This window comes from Mytilus californianus, unplaced genomic scaffold (assembly GCF_021869535.1).
Source record: "Mytilus californianus isolate M0D057914Y unplaced genomic scaffold, xbMytCali1.0.p SCAF_4, whole genome shotgun sequence".
Taxonomy (NCBI): Eukaryota; Metazoa; Mollusca; class Bivalvia; order Mytilida; family Mytilidae; genus Mytilus; species Mytilus californianus.
Genome location: NW_026262690.1, coordinates 37,251,030 through 37,269,875, shown reverse-complemented (window position 1 = coordinate 37,269,875; position 18,846 = coordinate 37,251,030). Strand labels below are relative to the sequence as shown.

The window sequence follows — 18,846 nt, the reverse complement described above, 5'->3', positions numbered from 1 at the left end:
GATTGTCTTTTTAAAAATCGGCCCGACACGTAATTCAAAATGGTCCGATATGGCTTTTAAACTGGTCCGAGTTGTCTTTTAACCCGATAAGCGTACCTTATATTATCCCATTCAGTTTTCCAACTGGTCCGAGCTGTCTAAAAAGTGGCCCGAGCTGTCTTCAAAACTGGTCCGAAATGTCTTGGTCCGACTTGTCTTTGGTCCGAGTTCCGAAATAACTGCATACAAGCATCGAAAGAACACAGATTCAGATTGGCGGAGTTTTCGAAAGTTTTCAAAATGAGCAAATCACCGATTGCTCCGAATACAGCTAAAAGAAAGAAGTTAGATGATACACTGAGATATTTCACAGAAGGTTTATACATGTTTAATACAGAAATCATACTGAAAATTTCACGGTTGTTGCAGATTTACATAATGGTGGTGAAAAACACGCCTACACGGAAAACATCATTGAAACAGAACAAACATGAATAGGTTTTCCCGTATTTTCTTACTATTTCCTCTTCCTTCCAAAAAATCTGCCCCTATTTGATATGGCTGCAATAGACCTTATCGTTATAAGGGAATCTGTGACACTTGACCTCATACAACAATCACTTTTGCTTTGTGGCGTCAGACATTTTCTATTATCATGTCAAAATTTTATGTGAACCGTTTGTGATGTCCAGTAATGGCGGACAAATAACGATAAGGTGTTTAACCATATAGTGGCCTATATTTCACATCACCTGAACTTTGGGATCACAATACTGGTATAAATGCAACATAAACTGTCTTTCCCATGATATTGTCTGTCGGACAAAATTTCATAACAAATATTGTTCGCGTACACCAGGGCTTCCAAAAATTATTTGAGCCAGCTGCACATTTTTTGTCTTATCCCAATTTTAATCAATAAGCAATAGGTCAACTATATTTGGTGTATGGAATGAATGTAATGTGTACATGTCTGTTTGGCAGGTACATGTATCATCTGACCTTGACCTCATTTTCATGATTCATTTGTCAATGAAGTTTTTGTGTTTTGGTCTATTTTTCACTATAAGCAATACGTCAACTATATTTGATATATGGAATGATTGTAAGGTGAACATGTCTGTCTGGCAGGTATCATCTGACCTTGACTTCATTTTCATAGTTCATTGGTCAATGGGCTATTTCTTGAATCAGGTCGCCGGAAAAGATCATCAATTTCGCACGCCTTTATGACGCCATTTACCAGATAGAAGGCGCACCTGTATCCCTGATCTATTAAAATTTCAAGCACTTTCAGAATCATCATTGACATTCTGCAGGGTAGTCTAGAAATAATATATGTTCAGTATGTACGTAATCGTAATAACCGTACGACTGAAGGGAGGGTGACCAACTTATTAGATTTTAATTTCCCAAATATTTTGTGCAGTATAAGATCAAACTTTATCACCCGTATGCTCAACATGTGTTGGAAGTGACGATGCCTACATTTTGGTCACATGGTGATTGAAGTCACATGACAGATTCAACTAACTACCGTATCCCAGAACTGGCATATGTATTTAGTTTCTGTGTTTTGGTCTGTTTTTCAATTGCCATAAGCAATACGTCAACTATATTTGGTGTATGGAATAATTGAAGGTGTACATGTCTGTCTGACAGGATTTATCTGACAATTTGGTGTATGGAATAATTGAAGGTGTACATGTCTGTCTGACAGGATTTATCTGACATTGACCTGATTGTCATGGATCTTTAAAATTGTTAAGTTTATGTGATACTTGTAGTAAAATCTTTATCTTTAAACTTTCAACATAAAATGAATGATCAGTCATGTCAGTAAAACAGGCAAGACATTTCAGCATGTGCACTCTTGTTATATTTATTAATGGATAAATACATCAGCAGTCACTAAAATACATAATGCAACTTGACAAGAAGACCCTTCTAAAGAAAATTGGGTAACATAAAGACAAGGTGGACTGCAGATGAAAACATAAATGATAGAAGAATTAAAATTGACATTAATCATTGTTAATAGCAATCACTGTTTATGAACATTAGATGCATAATTTAACTATAATCCAGCAATAGTCTATTTTCATATTAACGACTTTGGACTCTGAAGTATATAATTTTTTGACTGGTTACCTAAGCTGTGATAGGACAATCTGGTACTCTGTCAAGTAAGAGCAACAAAAAGATGTAAAATCAGGCTTACAATCGGAAAAATTGGGAAAATCAATTGTTTTATGTTTTCTCTACACAAAAAAAATTGAGGTCACAAAGCAAATATCTTAATTTCACAATGTGCTTTGACACAATTCCCCTAAATGACCCCAGGTCAACTGGGACAATTCATTCACAAAATCGAAATTTGAATCTTGTATATTGTAAACCGTAAACTCATACCATGTCAACTTGTACCACTGCAAAGTCATATCAAGTCAAACTCGTACTATAAACAAAGTGTTCAGTTTACTGACTGATTTTTTTTAATCGTCTTTAAAAAACGTATTTATTATTTTGATATAATAACAATATTCTTTTGAGATCAACATAAATATATATTGAACATGTTGAATGTTTTATTTTATCTAAAAAAATTGCCATAGAAAATTTTTTTTTTACCATTCTGATTTAAAGATTAACTTTATCTTAAAGGGGCACTACATTGTAGCTGTCAAATTCATGTTCACAGATTTGATTCAAATTCTCCTATTTGATTTATAACAATGTAAAACATTTATCCAAATTATTAAAAGTCTAAAATAAACAACTTACAGACATGGGCTCAATAATATGTAGCTTCGTTTCGTGTGTATTTTAGTCTAGACAGCATCTAATTAACTATCGAGTTGACCTCCGAAAACCTCTGATGGCCATATAAGGGATATAAACATAAATATAGATATAAATAGATTAAGCGAACTCGTGCAATTGGATTTTTCTAGGTCTACTTAATTTCATATTATAGATTAAAAATATATGTTAATCATGGTTTTTACCTGTATAAGAATGTTTTTTGTGGATCGAATCTGTCAATCAAATGATTTACCTTTGTTTCACTTTCAATGTTGACATTCTTTTCCTTTAAATAACTGATCATGCTCGATGCATGCGTTATCCATCTCTAGCTAAGGGGTTAAATTGAAGTTCACATGAATACGGATTCAATGAGGTCGAATTATTCACTTGCAAGTGAATAATTCATCATCAATGTTTCTTAGCTTATTTTGACAAAATTGAACCATACTTGCTGCTAAAAGCGAATTATTATTTCATTATTTCACTTTCATTAATGATTGAAAAAAAAAAATCATACTTTAGATTTTTTATATATCTCGTAGCTAGTGCCCCTTTAACTTTTATTTGTCCAATCCTTTAATAGTTGAAATTCCCTACAACTTTTCATGGCACTCCATCATGATAAGTGCAAGTAATTTCCCTCACATAAATGCTAAAAGCGAAGGAAATATAACTACACACTTCATGGCTGCATGACCTTAAAATTGGAACCCCACATCAGCTACATATGCAGTAAAGCTAATTCCAACATTAGCTCTCAACCAGTTTAAATACATTTGTGTAGCAGACACTTAAAATTATTTCTAATAAGACAATCTCAAGATTTTCCAGCAATGTGGGAGATCTATTAAAAAACAACATCCCTTTTATGTGCACAATACATGTACTTGATATCTAAATGAAAACATACTCAAAATTTTCATCAGCAAAGAAAATGCATTTGAAAAGATAGAATTCATACTGATCTAGAGTTCCAAATATATTTAGTTTTTGCACATACAGTATTTACAATATGCATCTGTTCAAATAAAAGAAGTTTGGGGGATTTAAAATTGTGCAAGGAAAGACAAGATTGTTTTCCTTGACCTTATTAATGAAAGTATGTTCATGTTCATAATTATTGATACAGAGTTCAATTTTTTTTCCCAGCTAGAGAACCTATTAAAGTAAGGGGTAATATTAACCTACAGCTATGTTTAGACAGTTTAGAGAACATCACCACAACAAAAGGCCTACCACCTGAACATATACTGGATTTAATAGATGTTATTGGTACATGCAAACATGGTATGTACATGTATATATTTAGTGACGTACACATAAACTCTGTCCACATGCACAAGTTGCATACAACTGTTAATCTTTTTATGTATGTGTACACTAATATGCAAAAAGGAGTACAAATGTATATCGCCATGATGTTTGAAATCCTTGATTTAAACGTGTTTGCATGTGTGAAAAATATCAGAATGCATATTTTTCACATCAGGGAGAAATAATTTAATTTGTCACAATATTTTCTCACTGGCATATCAGATATATTCAATCCAGATTACATGTAGGTTTTGATAAGTTGAAATAAGGTCTATGTACCAATATTTAAAATGCAAGCAATCGAGAGTTCTCTTTTTACATAAAATTTATTTGAAGAAATGAAAGTTAAACTGTATGACAAATAGACTGTTATGAGAAGGTATATATACAACAACTGTACTCTACTCTGAGGTTGATAATTAGAAGAGAAATGTGGTTACTGTGTCAAAACATTGACAATCATTTAAATCTAATGCATGGTATTAATTAGATATAAGAAGATGTGGTATGAGTGCCAATGAGACAACTCTCCATCCAAGTCAAAATTTATAAAAGTAAACCATTATAGGTCATATTAAACATGTCTCCAACACACGTCTTGGTTCATTTGAATTATATTAATTTAAATTTTTAGATCACTTTTGTGTTTTGATACAATACTCACATTTAAAGTCTAAATTGTCAATCTCAGGGTATAGTACATGTATATACATGTACCGTTGCATAACAAGTGTAATGTAACACAAATTAAACTAACAACATTCTCAAAGGTAAAATATCCCAACATAAAAAGTAAAATAACAAAAATACCGAACTCCAAGGAAAATTCAAAATGGAAAGTCCTTTCTCAAATGGCAAAATCAAAAGCTGAAACAAATGGAAAACAACTGTCATATTCCTAACTTGGTACAGACATTTCCGTATGTAGAAAATGGTGGATTAAACCTGGTTTTAAAAATTTATAGCTAGCTAAATCTCTCAATTGTATGACTGTCTCATATAATTCCATTATATTGACAACAATGTGTGAGCAAAGCAAACAGACATACAGGTAAAAGGTAAAAAGTCAAAAATTGGGGTACAGCAGTCAACATTGTGTTTTAATCTTAATCACTATAAAAACAAATAACTATTTCAACAAAGAAATACAAAAATGACCATAGCACAATAACACATGTATAAATACTGAGCCACGCCAAAAGTATATTACCAAAAATGAACAAAACAGGAAAGGTTAAAAATATACAGACAAATAAAAGTAACACTATAACACGTAATTAAGATGACAAACAATGTCCATACCTAGAATCTATACTTCAAGACCATCATGTATTATTTGTGAAGTTGATACGGAATATTTATCAACAAGGTCTTGGTATCTTCCAATAGAAAAAGGACGAGATGTTCCTTGACATAACCCTGGTTCATCAACTTTCTGCTCAGACACTGGTGACATTTTATAAAGTCTTGAGTAGCAGCCGCAAGCTCTCGAATACTAAATGAGTTGGAAAATCCCATATGCAGGTGAAGTTGGTATATTGCTGCGAAGGTGGGGGGAATTTATAATTTCAAAATTAAAATCGTCTCGTTTGTCATAGATTCTGGTACTGAGATGACGCTTATGTCAAATTCGAGGTATAAGTCTAAAAATGAGGCAGAGAAAGCTGTGTCAATTGTTTCTTTAATTTCTAGTTCTGGAAGATATATTAATGGAACCCAATCAGAAAAGTTAAAACATACTATTGAATAGAGGAACAAACATTGTCAAAAGTAGAATATCCTAAACGTAAAACATACAAAGGAATAAAGTAACAAGAAATAAAATATAGGAAAATATATGCCATTGCAGATTATTAACAGCGCCTGATGTCCTTAGAAGTAAATGAGAGGATTTTTGGATCCTCAAACTCAGAGCGCTAAAACCAATTGGAATCAATAGTTTAGAGACCTCCAAATTTCAGTACACCTCTCATTCGATTCTCAAAGGAACAAGAAAAAATTTGGTCCAATATTTATACTTAAAAGACTAGATAATTTCCGCTATATGCACAGATTTAAAATTTCAGATTTTTACACAGAAAGATTAAACATTTTCAGTGAAATGATAAACACAATTTGACATGTGTGAAAAATACAGAAAAAGGCATAAGAATAATTGTCAAAAATATCACACAGTACAACAGTACAACAGTCCACATCAACAACCAACACTAGACTACTGTGAAAAAAACTAGACTTACAAACAAAGACAACAGAAAAACAAAAATTACATTAATGGTCCAGATAGCCTGTCTTGGTACAGGCACAAAATGTGGTGGGGTTAAACAAGACCAGTTTTAATGCTCACAAACCTTCCACTTTGCTTATCTAGACCATATGTCTTAAAGCTAAAACACAAAATGAAAAAAGGGGCCTCGGTGGCCGAGTGGTCTAAGTAGTAATCACTGTAATCACTAGACAGTCAACACTGAGGTTGTGAGTTCGAACCCCGCTCGTGCGGTTGAACTCGACTCCAATCTTAATTGACTAGGATTGTCAGTTTTCCTATCGAAGGTCGGTGGTTTTCTCCGGCCATCCGACTTCCTCCACCAATAAAAATGGCCGCCACAAAATAGCCCAAAAGCGGTGCTTAAAAGTGGCGTTAAAACACAAAAAATCAAAATCAAATCAAAATGAAAAATACCTACATAGTGCAGGTACCAAAAGAATGATCGCATACTTGAACTTGGAAAGAAGACTGTAATTGTTTAAGTGAACCAACGCCTGGAGTAGTGATCGTGCAGTAGGTTAAAATTGAGTGGATGCCTCAGGTATTCACAGTTGTCGTTGGAAAAGTAATTATATATTGACATAAAGTCACATTAAAGACAACACTCATAAATTACCGCAAAGAAATAGCTTTAATGGTCAACATGTTTTGCCAGCAAGTGTGGCATCTTGCTATCTGCATCTTCACTGCTTCCTTTTGAACTAGCACGATAACAATCCTAACAGCCTAGTACAAAGCAGGGTAAATATTCATATTACATTAAAGGGGCATTAGATACGAGATATAAAAAAAATAATATATGATTTTTTTTCTTCCATCATCAATGAAAGTGAAATAGTGAAATAATAATTCGCTTTTATCAGCCAGTTTAGTTCAGTTTTGTCAAAATAAGCTAACAAACATCGCTGATGAATTTTTCACATGATTAATTTGACCTCATAGAATCCGTATTCATGTTTCCTTCAATTTAACCCCTTAGCTAGAGATTGGTTACGCATGTATAAGCCATGTTCAGCCATTAAAAGGAAAAGAATGTAAACATTGAAAGTGAAACAAAGGTGAACCATTTCATTGAAACATTTCATTGACTGATTCGATCCACAAAAAAATCATTATAATACAGGTATAAAAGATTATTAACTTATTTTTTTTAACCTATAACATGAAATGAAACAGACCTAGAAAAATCCAATTGCACGTGGTCACAATCTAATTATATTTATGTTTATGTCTATATCGGGTTATGTGACCGTTGGCAGTCTTTGGAGGTCATCTCGATGGTTAATTAGATGGTGTCTAGAATAAAATACACCTGAAATACTGATATATATTATCGAGTCTATGCAATTACTATGTTAATTGTTTATTTCAGACTTATTGTAATTTGGATATACTTTTTAATATGTTATAAATCAAATATGAGAATTTGAGTAAAATCAGTGAATATGAATTTGACAGCTAATGCCACTTTAACATGTTCTCATCCTGAATATCCATATAAATTTGCCGCTGGACGTTAAGCAGCCATCTATCATCATCATGATGCTATATATATATTTCTCTAATTCTTCGTCAATTTATCCCTTTCTGCACCCATTGTATAAAAAAAATTTAATCAACGTGTGGTTCACATGCATGCATGCACCTTAACATGCATGGCTAAGGTTAATTTTACTTTCACTATCATTTCAGTATGAACTAACTAACCCACCTTAGCCATGCGCGCATGGCTAACCCTATCTAGTTGGGTTAGTTTTCATCATATATTTCTCATCAATTTTCCAGAATTCAAAATTATTCCAGGTTCAAATAATTCCTTGTTTTAAGTTTTAGATTTGAAAATTTAACTGTCTCGAGTGGATAAATATCGTATCACACTCGATGCAGTGGTAGAATCTATATATATATTGTACATAACATATTGTTTAATCAAATTGTGATAAAATGTAATGTGTAATTTAATTAATTACTTTAGTAAAGTAATTGTAATTTAATTAATTACATTCCAAAAACTGTATAATGATTATTAGTGTAATTGATCATTTTTATACGACCACAAAAATCGTATATATTGGTATGGCGTTGGCGTCGTCGTTGTCGTCGTCCGAAGACACATTAGTTTTCGCACAATAACTTAAGTTTAAGTGAATGGATCTCTATGAACAAGGTTCCATATCACAAAGGGAATGCTGGGATTGATTTTGGGGGTAATTGACTCAAAATTTTAGGAATTAGGGGCCAAAAAAGGGACAAAAAACAAGCATTTTTCTAGTTTCATGACAATAACTTGTGTGTAAGTGTATGGATCTTTCTAAAATTGTACTACAAGGTTCCATATCACAAAAGGAAAGCTGGAATTGAGTTTGGGGGTAATTGCCCAAAACATTTAGGAATAAGGGGCCAAAAATAAGCATGTTTCTAGTTTCCAGACAATAACTTGTGTTCAAGTGTATGGATCTCTCTGAAATTGTACTGCAAGGTACCATACCACAAAGGGAAGGCTGGGATGGATTTTGGGGGTTATTGCCTCATAATTTTAGGAATTAGGGGCCAGAAAGGGGCAAAAAACAAGCATTTTTCTAGTTTCAGGACAATAACTTGTGTGTAAGTGTATGGATCTTTATGAAATTGTACTACAAAGTTCCATATCACAAAGGGAAAGCTGGGTTTGAGTTTGGGGGTTATTGCCCTAAACTTTTAGGAATTTGGGGCCAAAAAACAAGCATTTTTCTAGTTTCCTGACAATAACTTGTGTTCAAGTGTATGGATCTCTCTGAAATTGTACTGCAAGGTACCATACCACAAAGGGAAGGCTGGGATTGAGTTTGGGGGTGATGAATCATAAGGGGGTTCAAAAAATTGGGGGGGGGGGGTTCTATTTAAAGACTTCTATGATGTATTTAAATTGGTAATTATGGTTGCAAACTCCATTGGAAATTTGAATTGAGATTATGACCATATCTTGAGGGAAAGATTTTTTTTTTTTTTTTGGAAAAGGGGGGGGGGGAGATAAAAAAAAAATTAGGGGGAGGGGGGTAAAAAAGAAATTTTGGGGGCAATTTTTTTTTTTCATTTCAGATTTCAGAAATTAAAAAGAAAATATCTTCAAATATTATTTTCCAGCTCAGCGAAGCATTTTATTGCAATGTAATTTGTAATTTGATTAATTACATTCCAATGTAATTGACCCAAAGTCTGGTCTTCAGGACTATGTCGAACATTAAAACTATTACTTTGCGGTCATATTTGAGTGTTGTTGTCTTTAATGTGGATATATTCCTGGAAAGAAGAGTCAAAATGTGCTCACTACTACAAGAAGCTAGCTAAAGCTGTTGGTTGAAATCATAATAAGTATATTGTTATGCATATTTGTATGATTGTTTTTATTTTATTTTAGCTGAGTCAATAAGTGCCAGATTGATAAAGTTCCTAATTCCTACTACTTTTGTTCCTGAGAAGGCTGTCATTAAAATAATATCATATCTATGTACAAATAAACCTTCTACAAATATACAGGTAAATATATATATACTGATGTACACTTAATAAATCACATGTCATGTTTACAGCCACTAAGGAGTAAATTTGAACAGTCATCACAGTGCATTACATTTCTTTATGTCAGCTAGATATCTGTATACATATATCCAGTTACAATATACACTTAGGGCCTTCCATCAACATTTATTGAATCAAAAAAAATTATTTTCCAGAGGTCCCCAGGACTCAAGGAAACTAACCTTTTTAAGATTTAGTCACTTTTATGAGCTCACTGGGGCCCTTCGGGCCCCATGTGAGCTTATGCTATCACTTGGCGTCCGTCGTCGTCTTCTGTCGTCGTAAACTATTTCAAAAATCTTCTCCTCTGAAACTACTGGGCCAAATACCTTCAAACTTTAACTAAATGTTCCTTAGAGTATCTAGTTTATAAATTTTATCCGAAGTTTTGATCCATCGACAAACATGGCCACCATGGCTAAAAATAGAACATAGGGGTCAAATGCAGTTTTTGGCTTATATCTTAAAAACTAAAGCTTTTAGAGCAAATCTGACATGGGGTAAAATTGTTCAGTTGGTCAAGATCTATCAGCCCTGAAATTATCAGACGAATCGAACAACCCATTGTTGGGTTTCTGCCACCAAATTGGTAGTTTTAACAAAATTTTGCAGTTTTTTGTTATAATCTTGAATATTATTATAGATAGATATAAACTGTAAGCTGCAATAATGTTCAGCAAAGTAAGATCTACTAAAAAGTTAATCTTACCAAAATTGTCAATTGACCCCTTAAGGAGTTATTGCCCTTTAAAGACAATTTTACACAATTTGTTCATCAAGTTTGCTAACATTTAAAAATCTTCTCCTCTGAAATACAGGTGAGCGATTCAGGCTCTTGAGAGCCTCTTGTATATAGAACAATTTTATAACAAACAGATTCCAAACTCAAAACATGCAACAAAAGTAGAACAACCACAAGTTTCAGTCAGTTTAAAAATAAAGTTATGTCCTTTACTACAAGTTATGATTTTCAATGTTTAAATTGGGGCTGCAAACCAAAACTTGTGGCCGCAGCCATTTTCACCAGATGACAACTATAATTCTTTGACTTGAAAAATACGCCATATATTAAGGCATATTCCAGAACTGATAATTTGCTAACTCACATTTTGCCACTGGAAAAGGGCTTATTTTTATGCCCCACCTACGATAGTAGCAGGGGCATTATGTTTTCTGGTCTCTGCGTCCGTCTGTCTGTCTGTCCCACTTCAGGTTAAAGTTTTTGGTCAAGGTAGTTTTTGATGAAGTTGAAATCTAATCAACTTGAAACTTAGTACACATGTTCCCTATGATATGATCTTTCTTATTTTAATGCCAAATTAGAGTTTTGACCCCAATTTCACGGTCCACTGAGCATAGAAAATGATAGTGTGAATGGTGCATCTGTGTACTATGGACACATTCTTGTTGTTGTTTGAAAAAAAGACATGCTGTAACAAGTGTAATATCTTTCTTATTTTATGAGCGGTTGCGATAGTAAATTATATAAATATGCACTGTTCACTGTACACACAAGGGGATTCTATTAAAATCACAATGAATCAATCTTTAGTATTTACCGTAAAAAATCAATACCATAAATGATGATAACTGAATCAACTAGTGTGTACTTTATTTAATTTGTGTACTGTCCAAAAGTTATTACATTATTGTGAATCCCCCTCCAAAAATGTATACCTGTAATGGGTCAAAGGAGCAACCAATTATGAAAATATTCTTAGTGAGTTTCAGGGTAATGGGAAAATAGTTTTACTAATGCCCTACAATGTACTAGGAAACCATCAAAATAGCCTTTTGGAGATATGGGTTATTATTAATATTATACCCCAACTTTAAAAAAGTGGGGGTATACTGTTTTATTTCTGTCTGTCTGTCTGTCCTTCAATCCGTCAGTCCGTCCCATAAATATTTATCATCGCATCTTTCTCAGGAACTACATCATAAGGATTTCTGAAATTTGGTTTCAGGGTTTATATAAGTCAGCTACATGTATACCTCGTGATGCGTTTTCAGATTCATCACTCAACAACTTCCTGTTTACCGAACACTTGCATCATTTTACACATGACATCCAAGTTGAAAATTTTCATCACATTTTTCTCAGGAACTACATTACAAGGATTTCTGAAATTTGGTTTCAGGGTTTATATAAGTCAGCTATACCGTGTGATGCGTTTTCAGATTCATCACTCAACAACTTCCTGTTTACCGAACACTTACATATTTTTACACTTTTAAAATTATCCACTTGCTGCTGGGGTATCATCAGTGAGCAGTAGCTTGCAGTTTCACCTGTTGGTCAACTTTCCTCCAATCATTATAGCCAAAAAGTTGGACATTGAAAAAATAAAAGATAGTATTAAAAAAAGCTTTATAATAATAATAACCATACAACCTGCTGAAATTAGTTTGAATGCTTCAGGAGGCCTGTTGGTCTACCATTACCAATAACTTCGTGCAGGATAGTCTGTTTTACACTGGACCTCAGGGGAAACGTGAAAAATAGTACATCTAAAAAACTAAAGGAAATAAACATGAGAGTTAATACAGGTGGCTTAGCATCATACTTGTGTAACTGATTTAATTGTTAGACCTCATAGATTAATTTTCAATTATCTTCCGCTTTATGTTTTGGATTATCTTCTTCTCAGTTAGATTTTTTTAAATTTATAGTTGGAATTGTCACAAAATAAAAAAAAATAATTTGCATGTTTTATTTTTGTGGAAGAAGTCTGAAGTTATGAATATTAATTTAAGTGGCCTTACTGTATAATATAAAGAATACACCACTTTAAAGATATTTTATGCATTAGTCGATGTTAACTTATTTGATCTTTATAAAGTTTTGTATCTTGTTACAGTGCCTGTTACTGAGATGGATATTAGTGATCTACGATTACATAGACAGCAAGGATGATATACACAAACTGTATGGACTTATATTCTTCTTTCTCGACAACCAGACCATGGTAAGTTTCCGTGAAAACCAAAGCTTGTGTATGAATGAAAAAAATTCAATGAGATATCTGACCTTTGTCAGCAAAAAACTTTTAAAAATGAACATGAATCACTTACTAGAAGGCCTATTATAATTCACTGTATCTTTTTGTACAATTTTAACTTGAGGAACCTTTTTAAGTCATTGGGAAAATCAAATATCTACAGAATGACTTTTTTTTCTCAATCCAAGAAAACTGATACCCACAAAAATAAATGAATCTTCAGTAAAGTTCAAATAGCCAGGATGACACCTACTTGATGTGAGAATCACAGAACCTATACTTGATAGGTAAACTTTAACCCTGGTCATTAGAGTATGAAAATCAAAATAATACTAGAAAACCACCATGTTTTTATTTCAGATGCCTTATGTCTGCCACTTGTTATTTTTGCTCACAAGAAAAGAAGATGTGAGAATGTTCAGAGTCAGGAAGCTCTTGAATCTTCAGAACAGAGTGGTAATGTAACATATCCTACTTATTTACCACAAAAAACATTTTATGACAAAATTCTATGTTGCCATCTTGGATTGTTTGATAGCCAATAGAAAATGGCAATTTAGCTTTGAGTATTGGCCGCTTCACAATCAAAAGAACGCTAGGCAATTTCATTGTCCATATTCTAAGATGAAATTAACATCACTTCATGGAATGAATATCTTTTGCTTTGGACATTTTTTAGCTGTTCACAAGGTTTGAGTGAACACTTTTCAAAATATTACTCAAAATGCATTTGATTTTGAAACTGTGAATTGGAAGGTCAGTTTATTCTATTCATACAAAAGGAATGGATCTGTCATTTACTGTCTAAAAATTGAGGCAACTCTTGTTATTGTGATAAAGTAAAAGTACAAAGTCTACTAACATTAAACATTATATTCTGACTTATACTTTACTTAACAGTTAAGTGAGTTAACACATTTTTAATTACTCATTAAAAGTCATAGACATATGAATGATTGTTGGATTATTTTGGGTCATATTTGACTTTAAAGTGCAGTTAATTTTACATGGTAGTCCTTTTGTAATATAAGACATACATGTACTATCTGTTTGGACTGCTGTTTATATCTTATTACATGCAAATACCAGGAAATGTTGTACACTCACTTTATGTTAGGTCTGTAGGAATTGTTATGCAATATATAGAATAAAACCATATGTGGTATAACTATGTACTTCATTTGCTTCTTTTCACAGGGTGCACAGCCATATTTGATTGGATTACTGTCTATATATAAACTTTATTATCCAAACCTGGTATCTATGGTTCTTCCAAAGAACAAAAAAGTAAGTCATAAGGTTAAAATATAATATTTATAAAAGTTAACCTATACTTTGAGGGTCACCTAACTTCACTGCACTTAAGAATTTCAGGGAGAGAGCAGGGATCACAATAATGCTGTTTAACCTTCCTCACATTTTCGCTAAATGAAATCAAAACATGGTCAACAGCAGTAGTCTTTGATTCTGATTTGCCAAGTGATAAAATCTCCACCTTAAAATGCATGGCAAAAAGTTTGAAAGTTTTAGATTAGTTCACATAATTTGGCCAATCTTAAAACCAACTTGACAAGAAGGATGAATAGTATGTCATCTACAAATGATCCTCATTTGGTTCTGATTTTACACAGAAATGCGACACTGGAACGGGGTCATTAAGTGTTACCCTTGACCGTCCTTTCGACTTTCTGTCCGTCCCGTCCCTTCTTCTGTCCATCCCATTTTTGTTTCCGCACTCGAACTTGAGTTTTCTTCTTCCAAATTTTATGAAACTCATACACAATGCTAAGAACCACATCTCGCAGACATAGTTTGAATTTAGGCAGTAAGTAAACTTACTGTTCTAGAATTATGCCCCTTTTTAACTTGAAAAATTGCAAAAATTTCATTACCCCACTCTAACTTACCGTAATTTTGCTTTATCCAAATTTTATAAAACTCATACACAATGCTATGAACCACAACACGCAGACAGATTTCGAATTTGGACAGTGAGTCATTTACTGTTCTAGAGTTATGCCCTTTTAAACTTGAAAAATTGCAAAGCTTGAGCAGGGGCATTTTTGTCCTCAGACACATTCTTGTTTCATTTTAATTTTAATTAACTCAAAGACTTGATTGTTTTTCTATTCAGTTATTTTTCCCTAGTAAAGATGGTAAATGGAAGATTGTTGTGGAAAAAGTTCAACTAAGCAGAGTTAATCAAAATACATTGGATACCACAATAGCATCAGAAAGACTTCAGCTGGCAGATTCTAGTCAACTCAGAGGTGCTCCGGTAAGTCATCATGATTTGCATATATGTCTGCCATTTAAGGAAATCAAAAGAAAATGTATTTAATATGGGAGATTATCAATTATTATTTTCAATAAGTCAGTGTGGGTGAATTAACACAAAAATGTAGCATAACACATAATTAATAAAGGGTGCAATCAATAGTTTTTTTCTATGACGCCATATTTTGAGGGACCATGTATAAGTGACCCTTAGTGAAGGTATTGTTAATAAAGATACTTGTAACAAAACTAGATATCACTGGAATCAGAATTCTCTCTAGTTTATAATGAAATGAAAATAATTTGTAATGTTAACATAATAAAAAAGTTCTATCCAGAGAAAATGAAAAAAAAAGCCCAATCTCAACATGAAAAAACCGAAATCAGGTCATATGTATACCCATGTAGACATGATACAGGCACATTTCAGATAATCAAAACTGTATGAATTTCATAGGTTTTTACCTGGTCTTTTAAAAAATTCTCGCTTCAGGGTACGTTCTCCTGCTTCGGAAAGAGCTACAGTAACTACAAATATGTTTTTAATTTTCACTACCAAAAAACAGGAAGTTTACAGTGTTGTCTCCCCTTAAAACATGTATATTTAATCAAATTTTTTAAATTATTTTAATCATTCAACCTGTTTTTATTGAAAGCTAACTAATTTTTACCATCAAATACAAAAAACATGATACTTTTTCACCAATTATGCAAATGAAAAGGGATTTCCCTCCATGGTTATTTTTAGGGAATAACCCCTAGTTTTTTATACGAAACTGTTTATAGCACCAAAAATGAGAAAGTATTCATCTTCATGCGTGTAAGAATATGTATCTCATAGCAAAATACATGTATGCAAATTTTTTTTAATAGCATGACAAGGAGTGCTAGAAACAAAATCAGTACATGACAGCAAAAAACACAAAAAGCAAAGGAACAGTTCTTTTATTGCGGTTCTTCATGTCTGTTTGCAATACAATGTAATATTGTATTGTAATATTTTTTTTTTCTTTTTTCAGAGATCAAAACGAAGGAAAATAGATCCTGTTCCTATTGTACACTCAAATGCATCTAGCAATATTGGAAACCCTGGGAAGGATACTGTAGAGGCCATGTTATATAAAAATAAACCATTTGTACAAGTGTCAGACTTGAAAGCTTTAATGCAGCGGCCTGATTACATTGAGGTATACCTTGAGAAATTTAAAAAGTACTATCCTGTAATTTGTACTTTTTAGCTGATGTATTCTTTTTGACAATCAGTTTTCATTACATCTGGTACCAGTAGATTTTAGGGACATACAAGGATGGAATTTTCCCTTTAAGATTATTTAAGCCTGTTACCTCTCAATGTTTTCCCATACTCATTTACAGATCCTATCATTGTAACTCCACAACATGTATATCTATACTCCTTTCAGTCTATCATAAGTAGATGTTTATCCTTTTCAGACCAATTAAGCCCCTCCAGATGTTTGAATATGCCTCTTTATAGATCAGTTCGGCTTATATAATTGACCATCAACATTGTCTTGATGTATAGAAAGTTGAGTTGAACACCAATCAAACAAATCAAACTGCTTTTAGCTTAAGTGATTTAAATGCAGAAATTTTAACAGTATTTTTTTTTCTATTTTAGCCACCAAGTCAGATAGGAGCAGTACTAAGAAGTGAATTACTACAACACTACATGTCTTATTCATTTGATGCTGTGACAGTAACAAGGTTTTCCTATTGGTTACAAGCTATTCTTTATGAAGGTTAATAAATAGTTTTATAATGGATTACATATTTTTTATAGTTGTTTGTATGGTCTCTTTATAATTGATGTGTATGTTTTTAATGCATTGTCATTGTTGTGTGATGCCTAAAAGTACAATTAGAATAAAATCATGCTCAAATATATCAAAAATATTAAGTTTGATGCTACACATTGAAGACACAAATTTATATATTATTTCTAAATCAATAATACAATTTTTATTTAAAAGTATATATATATACAAGTCTAAATTGAAAACAACATTCAAACCTATGATTTCGTTGGATAAAAACCTCAATTTTTATACGTGTGCATGCAAAACAAATTTCTTGGTAGAGGGGTCTAAATACAGCAGACAACATTTTCCAAAAGACCAAAAAAAGTGAAAAAGTATATTTTAACAAAACACATTTGACTAGCAGGTTGAACAATGGATGTTCTATATATATTCTACAAATGCAAATACTATTCTTTTACAATTTTGTAATGGGTAAAATAGTTGCATATTTTTATGTCCAACCTACGATAGTATAGGGGCATTATGTTGTTCGTCCGTCTGTCCCGCTTCAGGTTAAAGTTTTTGCTCAAGGTAGTTTTTGATGAAGTTGAAGTCCAATCAACTTGGAACTTAGTACACATGTTCCCTATGATATGATCTTTCTAATTTTAATGCCAAATTAGAGTTCTGACCCCAATTTCACAGTCCACTGAACATAGAAAATGATAGTGAGAGAGGGGCATCCATGTACTATGGACACATTCTTGTTTTTCATCTGAAAAGATGGGAATAATTCAGGAACTGACAAAATCAGATTTACCATTGATGTAGAACATGGACCAATGAAGAATTTAAATTTTACATTCATAATTTTTCCTGTTTGTCTTCAGAAATACTGGATAGAACAGTTACAGTAGAAGACAAAGAAAGAATTGATGAACTGCTGACCAGAGTTGTAAATTTTTCAAAATTTCTACAAGTGAGTATTACTGTAAATTCAGAAATTATTGTGAGGCTTTTATTAATGTTAATAATGCGACTGGGTGAGTATCTCAATTATAAGAACTCACATTCTGATATTGGATACACATAGCTGTGTACTGATTTTCCTGAAATCGCAATAATTAATCTTGCATTTTTGTCCATTCTTGAAAAATCACAAAAATAAATGCACGCAATAATTTCTGAATTTACAGTACATTACACTGTCCTGAAAGAGCTCAGACGTAGATTTCAAAGTAAAGGAAGTAAATTGAATAATGGATGACAAAAAAGCCTGTTCAATTGTCATATAAAGAAACTGATATGTTCAAATATTATGTATGAGTTAAATGTAATATATCAAGAAAAGCATGACCTTGTTCAATACTAAAATATAAGTATTGACAGGATGTAGGACTGTTAACGTTTATAACTGTATAGCAATACATATTTAGTTTTAATTTATTAAAAACAAAATCTATGTTAATACTGATAAAGATAATATTCAAGATATTATTGTAGTGATTAATTGATAAACTTTAGATATAAAATCTAAATTTTTAGGCTCTATATACAACACCACTGTAAAATTAAGCTGTGATATCCCTTTTGTAATAAGGTTTCTATAGATACAGCCATATCTTTGTATCTTTGAAAGAATCTAAGAAGGTTAATGTAACGAAATCCCCAGCTTAATAATTACCAGTATTACATCGATTAATCTCATTGAAATCATAAACATCAAACTCTGAATCGTCTTGAGTTTATAAAAGTGAATGAATCAAACCTAAAAAATGAAGATATGACATAGACACAGCAGACAAGGTTCCAGACTTAGGGCAGTTTAATCTGTGTTTTTCAGATCTTTAACTTGTCCTTGCTAAGAGGCTAAAGGGGT

At 32.5% G+C, this 18,846-nt stretch overlaps 1 protein-coding gene across 1 annotated transcript in view; it reads left to right on the top strand.

Moving 5' to 3' along the window:
* Window positions 1-212: 212 nt before the first annotated feature.
* LOC127698266 (centromere protein I-like) overlaps window positions 213-18,846 on the top strand; it is a 34,840-nt gene continuing 16,206 nt past the window's right edge. The window contains exons 1-10 of the mRNA XM_052201648.1: window positions 213-355; window positions 3,937-4,074; window positions 9,768-9,886; window positions 12,790-12,897; window positions 13,291-13,386; window positions 14,128-14,217; window positions 15,065-15,208; window positions 16,227-16,394; window positions 16,847-16,967; window positions 17,858-17,946. Coding sequence (XP_052057608.1) covers window positions 280-355; window positions 3,937-4,074; window positions 9,768-9,886; window positions 12,790-12,897; window positions 13,291-13,386; window positions 14,128-14,217; window positions 15,065-15,208; window positions 16,227-16,394; window positions 16,847-16,967; window positions 17,858-17,946 — 1,149 coding nt within the window. The 5' untranslated portion in view covers window positions 213-279. The remainder of the gene's footprint in view (window positions 356-3,936; window positions 4,075-9,767; window positions 9,887-12,789; window positions 12,898-13,290; window positions 13,387-14,127; window positions 14,218-15,064; window positions 15,209-16,226; window positions 16,395-16,846; window positions 16,968-17,857; window positions 17,947-18,846) is intronic.